The sequence below is a fragment of the Apaloderma vittatum genome, unplaced genomic scaffold, assembly GCF_000703405.1.
Source record: "Apaloderma vittatum isolate BGI_N311 unplaced genomic scaffold, ASM70340v1 scaffold27919, whole genome shotgun sequence".
Taxonomy (NCBI): Eukaryota; Metazoa; Chordata; class Aves; order Trogoniformes; family Trogonidae; genus Apaloderma; species Apaloderma vittatum.
Window position 1 is genome coordinate 1 of NW_009736234.1, and position 8,839 is coordinate 8,839.

Here is an 8,839-nt window from a genome sequence, read left to right on the forward strand (position 1 = left end):
CTCAGGGGGTGCCCCCGGCTTGTTTTAGGGATGTTCTCCCTGGGCTGCGGTTTGTTCCGGTGGTTTGAGGAATTAATTCCTTCGACTTCCCGTTTGTTTCAGATGCGAAATGGAAAGCGATAACTGACCAAATCAAGAAAGACGTGGAGGTGTATAAGCCCTGTGTAAAGGAGAACTGCAGCTGCCACCGGAGGTGAGGGGCTGGTCCGCAGGGACCGCTTGGGCAGGAGAGGGGAGACTTCTGCCGAGCTGGGAATTGGCCAGAGAACATCTGGGCTCTGAGCTGTCACATCTGCAGCCGTCACAGGTCACGGTGCCTCAGGTTGCACAAAGGGAAGTTTAGATTGGGTATTAGGAAGGATTTCTTTACTGAAAGGGTTGTCAGGCATTGGAACAGCTTGCCCAGGGCAGTTTTGGAGTCCCTGTCCCTCGAGGTATTTAAGAGTCATGTCACATAGTGCTTAGGGATACGCTTTACTTTAGGACTTGCCAGTGTTAATGGTTGCACTCGATCATCTTAAAGGTCTTTTCCAAGCCTGGGAGATTCTGTGACTTCCATAGTTGCAGTAGTGTCCACCTGCAAACTGATCACGCTGCATGTTGTGCTCTGCAATTGAATGCACAGCAGGTCAGCATTTCATATATGATCGTGCAATAAAGCATACACAGAGCTGGTGACATTTTTATCTTGGTAAACCACTCCTGCCTTCTCAGTGCAGTGTGGCTAACAAGTCTTTCTCATGAACATTTAGAAGTGGAAGAAATCAACTGTGTGCAAGATATTCTAAATAGCTGGATCAAGGAAGGCTGCTGCAGAGCACAGATTTGTTTGGTGTGATAGTGTGCTGTAGTTTTTAGTGCTCTTTCTAGGGAGTTTAGTTCACTGCTTGTGAGAGTTGGAATGATGGTGGATATTTACCTACCTGACTTTCACAAAGTATGATTGAAGGGGAGCTCATTCAGGAAGACACAAGTCATGCTTACTTTTTTTTTTATATATATATAACTATGGAGTGTTATGTGTAATGCCAGCACTCTGACTTGAAATGGTGGCCTAATCTTTCTACAGTGAATGTAGTGCAGAGGTAGAAGCTCATATGTGATGCAAGACCACTGTAGGCCCTGATCCTGTGGTCAAACGCAGGCTGATCTGTCTTGTAGACATAGCCAAAACCAGACTTCCTTTCTGTACACTCTGACAGAGCATGGCTGCAGCGTGGCAAACGTTACAGGTGTGTAGGTCATCATTGCCACATGGGCAGGGATTGTAGGACTGGGTTTTTTTGATACCTGTAAGCTGCATTTTTATTTAAAGGACAAGAGGGAATTCAGGGAAGATTCAACAGATTCTTCTGCCTTTAGGGTTAGGATTCCAAATGCAAAAACACGGATGCCCAACTTTAAGCCTCCTACTTAAAAGTACAAGATGTGCTCGCTCGCTTTGGGGGTGAGATTGAGTCCCATATTCGCTTTTTATATCAGATGAGTCATATTGGGTAACTGTACACCGATTGGAGTTTTTGATCTTTGTTGCTGGTGAAATACTAGTGAGGAAAAGTCTCTTCTAGTTTAGCCTTCCAGTCTTTTTTCTTAAGTTCTATTTCAGGTACAGCCTAAAGACATCTCCTGATCTTTCAAAGTACACTCCACCATCTTCTACCCACCTTTGGGTAGAATACCTTTACAAGTGGTTACGACCTCCAGATCTGCTTCAGAACATGATAGTTAATAGTAACGTGAAGTTACAATTTCTGTGGGTCTCAAAACTTAGTTTTCACTAAAGCAGTAGTTTGTTTAAGGCTTGTTAAGAGGTGCTGCTATTGTGACAGGCATTACAAAAGAAACCGGGAAGATAATGCAGCACATACTCTCTGTGACACTTAAGAAACTCCATTCATTTTGATAGCTGATTTGGAGGTACGTAAACATGCGGCAGAGTACTGAAAGCCACTACTTTCCCCCACATAACTGATTCTACTTACGTCTGATCTTCTGTGGCCAAAGACTGAAGGTCCTATCTTGTTCATTGATCCCTTCCATTGCCACTTAGGTTACAGTGACATGGACGTGCCGTAAAACTTTCTTCCTGTTCTCAAGCTCGTTACATTTGCATCCCTGCACAATGGCAATTCTTCGTGTGATTCTACTGTTTTCTACCTGATGATGGAACAGCAGAATCCAGGAGATTGGAGGGGACTTCTTGAGGTCATTACGTCCAACTTCTCTGCTCAAGCAGGATTGCCAGGGCTGTGTCCAGTCAGGTTTTGAATATATCAAAGAGCAGAAGCTGTTTCTGTACCAGTATTTGACCACCCTCGCAGTTGGATCACCCCAACAAAGTTATGTTAAGCTAACCATTGATGTAGCGTCTACCAAAAGTGGGGAGGATGTCTTTGTGGTTGTTACAGTCCACAGCATTCATTAATTGCTCCAAGCAGTGGACCTGAGGACCTTTAGACTAAATTTACGTAAACTGTATCCTGTATTTTCTTATATTCATTAGTTTTGTGTTTTCATACTGCATTCCTGGAGCTTGCTGGTGATGTGCAGATGTCACAGAACGTAAGCTACATAGACCTGTCATCCTGGGCTGTCTCTTACTGCAACCAGCATCACTGGGTGATGCTGTTCCTTGCAACTAGACTCATACTTTTTTTTTTTTTTTTTGGTGTCTAAATAGCATAACGTTGTGTGAGGAATTTGGTCTTGGTGTGGCCCATCATTCATGGAAGGCCAGAGCACAAGCTTCACAACTCAAAGGTTAATGAACTGAAGGCTTTTACCTGTAACCTGGCAGGGTATGTAAGGTCCTTTCTAGGAGACTAGAGTTGTCCGTGTTGATTTAGCCTCAGACTCCTGTGCTGGGCTTTCTGTTCAGGCAAGCATCACTTAGATAGTCAAACAATGAAGCTTGGACCTTCTAGTCTCTGAGTAACAGCTTTTCCAAGTGACTTAAATTCTCAATTGCGCCACACACAGCAGAGTTCCTTGAAACTACATGGAGCTTGTTTTAGTTAGAAGTCTGTTCGGTATACTGCAGTAATTTAATGGACAGCATCCTCCCCATTGTACATAATAATAACTGATTGTTTTGTTTCAGTGTCTTGGAGCAGGACCTGGCTCCTTTTCGAGGTGGCATTTCCAAGGAGATGATGTCAGATGTGGTGAGCCGGAAGCTTGGGACACACTACCAGATCATTAAAAACAAATTATACCGTGAGCAGGACTGCTTGTTCCCTGCAAGGTAAGAGCTGTGCTGAACATCTTGTCTCCCTAGCTGGGATACAGGAGTACTTCCAACTCTGCCAAGTTGAAAATCATTGTGCTTAATGACATTTCAAAGGTCTGAGCTCTTACCTAGAAAATGATGTGTGGTGTTTAAAAGGAGCAAGAGCCAAGTGTCATTCTTGCAGGAACGGTTGGTTGGTTGTGGGATCACAGAGAATCCCTGCAGATCAGGCTTGATTTAACAGGATGGATGGTTTCGTTGTTGTCTGTGCTAGGCTACTCTAGACAGTTCCCAGCCCACATTGCATGTGGCTCAGGCTCACAGTCTCCTCTGTTCCTGTGCAGGGAGAAAGGCCTGCGAGAGGCTTCAGGGTTCTGCCTTGTCCTTACAGCTCTTTGCTGTATGTCTTTTCCCACAGATGCAGCGGAGTTGAGCACTTCCTTCTGGGGATCATTGACCACCTCCCTGACATGGAAATGGTGATCAACGTGCGAGACTACCCCCAGGTCCCCAAGTGGATGAAACCCATCATCCCAGTCTTCTCCTTCAGTAAGGTGTGCACACCTTCGGAAGCTGAGCATTTCTGAAACACGCATGTCCTTCTTTCTTTTGGGAACCTATTTCTGTAGATGATTCTTCCAACGTTTTGCGTGTGTCAGAATTGCTTGCTCTTTTTTGCTCATTATGTTTCCTTTCATTTCCAGTTTTCTGGCAGACAGACTTGCAGATTAACTGAATAGAACAGTTTTTCCCCTTGTTAGCTCCATTTCCAGGTTAAAAAAATGTACCTCTGCCACAGCAGAATGGTGCACAGCTGGATGGATATGTGCCAGGATTGCTGTCATTTGCTGCAATGCCCCTGCTAAATTGTAGCCGTGGTATATCAGCATTGTTGAGGATTTTTGATCACCAGTCAGCTGTCGTACGGTTAATGTCATTTAATGTGAATGTATTAGGTCTCCCTTTTGCTACCACAGATAAGCTTTTCTTATTTTCCCCTCTGTAATATTGCTGTTTCCTGTGGACCCTTTTTGCCTGGATTCTCTTTTCCATCTGCCATCATGCGCACACACACAGAGGCACACACATGCATAAAGACGTTCACTCTGTGCTTATCCATTCCTAGATACGAGAGCCTTTCCCTGTGTTTTCTTACTTCTCCCATTGTTAAACTTGACTGTAGTGTAATGTCTCATTCCTTCTGACAAAATATCATTATACCTCAAGCTTCAGCTAATCTTACTTTGCCTTACTTAGTGTGTGCCCCATGTGCCCAAAGCCTGCACCCTTGCTACCTAACCCTGATCATGATTCTCTCCTTGGCTGGAACCTAGCAGACAGGAACATGCAAAAAGCAGCAATAAACCATTTGCTTTTGCTGTTTTAGGCCCTATTCTGTTTTGGCTAACGTGTAGCATCTTACCCAGATCTTCAGCTTCTTCAGTCTGAACCCTAATACAGTCTGTAACTGGCCATCCTAAAACTGTCTCTAGAATTTCAATACAGTGTTGCAAGCACTGTCACTCAAGAACTCAGTTTGCTACCAGGTGTTGCAGTCCTGACCACTGACCATCGTGCAGCCTTAACTCTAGCCAGCAGAACCCATACTAGTGCAGAGCAGGTTGCAGGAATTTAATCTTTGCACCTGTATTCATCACCCTGCCCCTGGGTGCCTTGCAGGACCCTACAAGAATCTGAGTTCTCCAGTCACTGTTGTCCAGTATCTGAACTGAATATCCTTAGCTGAAACCCAGTGACCCAAGCACAGCTCCCATTTTATCCAGCCAGCATTAGCCTATACAAGAATGAGGAGGGCGCCAGTATGCTGGTCCAGGGTGGGTTCTGAGGCTGAAAGCACAAGCATTATGGGGTTGTCCAGTTCTGCATCTTGCCAGGCCATCTCTGGGGTGGTGATGGAGCTGTCGTGGCTTCTTAGCAATGCCAGTTTATAGCAAGATTGAGAAGGAGTAGATCATAGAAACAGATGCTTATTTAAGTTGAAAGAGACCTCAGATCACCCAGTCCAGCACCTCACTCAGAGCAGGACCAACTAGATCAGGGTGCTCTGGGATGTGTCCTCCCCAAGGACATGGTATCTACGAACAGTATTTTACCTCCTTGAGGATGAAAACACATTTCCCAATATCTGTTTGGAATTTCCCTTGCTGTAATCAAAGCCTGTTGCCTCTCATTCTGTCTCTGTGCTTCTGAAAGCCTCCATCTTCTCTGAACTCTTCCATTAGGTAGTAGGAGACAGCATTTAGATTCTCCCAAGCCACCTCTTCCATGCACAGACAAACCCATTCCTCAGCCTCTGGTCGTATGTCATGTGCACCAACCTCCTAACTACCCTGCTGGCCTTGGACTCTCTCCAGTATCACCAGGTGACGGATAGATGGATAGTTGTGTAGGATGTTTTGTTACTAGTGCAAGGAAATGGCCTATAGTCTGGTTTCATGAAAGGGTTTAAGTCTTACTTAAGTGCTGGTCTTCACTGCGGTTATATGGGGATCTCAGCATCCAAATAAGAGTGAGGAACTGAAATTCTTACATGGCCTGGATATTTGTTCCAGTGAATTGTTAAGCGATTTCTAGGAAGGCTGGAATGAACTGAAGGTGCTGGAAACCTAAACATCCAAGTGTTTATAAGTGGCTCCATCTCTGAGGAGATAATAATGCCTCTTATCAGTAGGAAACATTTGTAGCTACACCTAGGCACAGGTCTTAAGAAAGGTGAGGTCAGGTCTCAGGTCTTCGCTGTTTACTGTAATTGGCTGTATTGCAAACCTCTTATTTTCTAACATGAAGGTCCCTTGTTGTCACACAGCAAGACATAGCCTTTTTAAAACCTTTGAAGCATTTCAATATTGGATTGTCTTCATAGGAAATCCAGCAATACTGTGGTGACTGCAAAGCTCTCGTGGCTGCTTATGGAACAGTAATGGAGAAAGCCATCAGAACTCCCAGAAGGGACATTTGTTACTGACAGGCTCAGTCAGTAAGCTGAAGTAGATAGTGCTCTTATTCTTACATTGCTCTCCTTTTTGTGAAGACAGCTGAATACAATGACATCATGTATCCTGCCTGGACGTTTTGGGAAGGAGGACCAGCTGTTTGGCCAATTTACCCAACAGGTTTAGGGCGCTGGGACCTCATGAGAGAAGACCTCAAAAGGTACTGCATTTTGAAAATGGTGTTGCGTGGGGAGAGGTTTAGTGGAAGACAAGCTCACAGTAAAAGCCATCTAACACTGGGCAGCATCGGGCCAATGTTGAAGCCTAAGACCATAGGTCTGTTGGCCTGTGATCTGTCCTGGTGCCTCTCATTAACTAGGTAGAGCCTAACTACTGTGTAAGAATTCTCTGTGGAAACCTTGGATGATGTAACTGGAAGTTATAATTAGCTCCTCTGTTTCCAACACTTTAGTAAGGAATGCAGAGGACAAAGTATACACATTCTTCATGCTGTCAGGGCCAGATTATTATCATTTTCTGTGAAAGCGTTCATCAGTAAAGCAGCAGTTATCTTTTGCCTGCAGAAATCTCCCCTGACACATGGAAATCTTTTCCTTTGTATCCAGCTGCTTCTGTAGGAGCTGAGGTTGTTTTCACTGCTGGGATGACCCAGGATGTTTGTATAAGCTTCTGGAAGGGTAAAGGAAAGCCTTATTTAGAGCTGCTTTTACTTAAGTATTATTGTGCAATAGAGAAACCTGGAATCCTTCCCAAGAATCAAGAGTCATTACTGGGCTGAGAGTAAGACAGAAGACGTTTTTGACTGGGAGTCTCTTTTGGCAGGGTCTTTGAGTTAGCAGAATAAGGGGCTATTTTGCCTGTAGAGTGACAAACAAATTGTGCAACATTGAGTGAACATAGAAACCTAAGAAAAAACCCATACCTCAGTGTCAATCACTTGACATCAGAATGCAAGGTTAAATGTTTCCATCTTCAAAATCTGAAGATCGATAGGACTTATCATAGCTGAAGCCTAATATGATATAATATGAAGGTCCAGAGTACTTACTAATCCTTGCTTTCTGAGTGAACCCCACTGGTGTCACTGGGTTACAAGCACATGCAAAGCTTGACCTTCGCAGATTTGCAGATCGGTTTGAGGATCAGGACCTACACATCAAGCAAGGTACAACAGAAAAGTTCCCCAGGGGGAGTCAGGTGTCTGCGCTGGCAGAAGTAAAACATGTGAACAGCTATTTTGAAAGACTTGCTTGGATTTAAAATGAAAGTTATTTGGAGAAACAACGAGCCTCCGTGTTTTACATGCAAAACACGAGGTGGGTTGTTTTTTTATTTGTTTGGGGTTTTTTTTAGTGGGAAATTATAGTGGTTAGAAACTCTTAACCATTTTGCAATATCCATATTTAGTGAAATACAGAAAAACAAAGCAACAATGCAAAAAGTGGATTTAAATTTTAGGTAAATTTTCATATCCTTTCAGGTTTGGTGAGGGGGGTTGTGTGTAATATATTGTTTTGACTGAAAGGTATTCTGAAAAGTAGTCTATATCATGTTACCTTAAACACAATATTCACAGGAAAACCTGTTTCATTGGACCTGGCTGAGATTTTTTCCTGCTATAATGAAGAAAGTGATTTCCATCAAAAATGAAGAATAATAAAAAGAGATCATGCTGTGAAAACTGATGAGAGCGCTATGTCATGGTTATATTAAATCATTTATTGCCATGTGTAAACAATATTTTCAGATCTGCAGAAAAATGGCCATGGATGAAAAAAATCTCTAAAGGATATTTCCGAGGATCCAGGTGAGCCTATTTTCCTATAACAAGAGATTTACCAACATAGGCTTTGACAGCTGTCTGTACGCAGAAATTTCTGCATCTCCAAGACCTAAACAAGTGTAACCCAGAATGTATTTTTTAAAAGTAAGGAAAGCAAGACATTTTGTACAGCAGCATTTCACCACTAGCGATTCTTCCTAAGAGATGCCATTTGCAACTGATTTATAAGTCTCATATTGGAAACAAAAGTTGTTATGAGTTTGCTACATTATTTCCTAATGAGTAAAAGTGTCACACTAGTAACTGGCTTGTTTTGTTCTGTGGAGGGAACTGCAGGTGCACGGTACAAATTTAAAGATTTGGAATTGATGTACATGCGTCTTGCCAGTGTGAATGCTTTATTCACTGTGCAAGTGCTCGACACTGAATCAAAAGTATTCTTGCTTTAAGTTACCTGGATGGTGAAGGAGAAGAGAGTGGATTATTTTTGCCTTCTCTCCAGTTACAGTTGGACAACAATGTTAAACCCAAGACTTTGTTCCTCCCCAGTGGCCAGCAGGGATGGAATTGATGCCTTACTAGATAGGGAGGGAAGTCAAGGTCAACAGAAAGGGCTTCTTCAAATACATTGCCAGCAGAACTAACACTAGAGGCAATGTAGGCCCTCTGGTGAATGAAGTGGGTGCCCCGGAGGGAGAGGACAGAAAGAAGGCAGAGTTACTGAATGCCTTCTTTGCCTCTGTCTGCACTGTTGGAGACTGTCCTCAGGAGCCACAATCCCCTGAGACCCCAGAGGAAGTCAAGATAGAATTTGCAAACTCTAAGGATCAGTTTGAACACTTGAACATCCAT

At 43.4% G+C, this 8,839-nt stretch overlaps 1 protein-coding gene across 1 annotated transcript; it reads left to right on the plus strand.

Moving 5' to 3' along the window:
• Positions 1 to 102: 102 nt before the first annotated feature.
• On the plus strand, positions 103 to 8,015 carry LOC104279572 (protein O-glucosyltransferase 1-like; the record flags this gene model as incomplete). Its single annotated transcript, XM_009876902.1, has 5 exons — positions 103 to 193; positions 3,101 to 3,244; positions 3,648 to 3,783; positions 6,282 to 6,403; positions 7,952 to 8,015. Coding segments are annotated over 5 exons (557 nt in total), but the record flags the coding sequence as incomplete, so codon positions are not given.
• Positions 8,016 to 8,839: the final 824 nt, after the last annotated feature.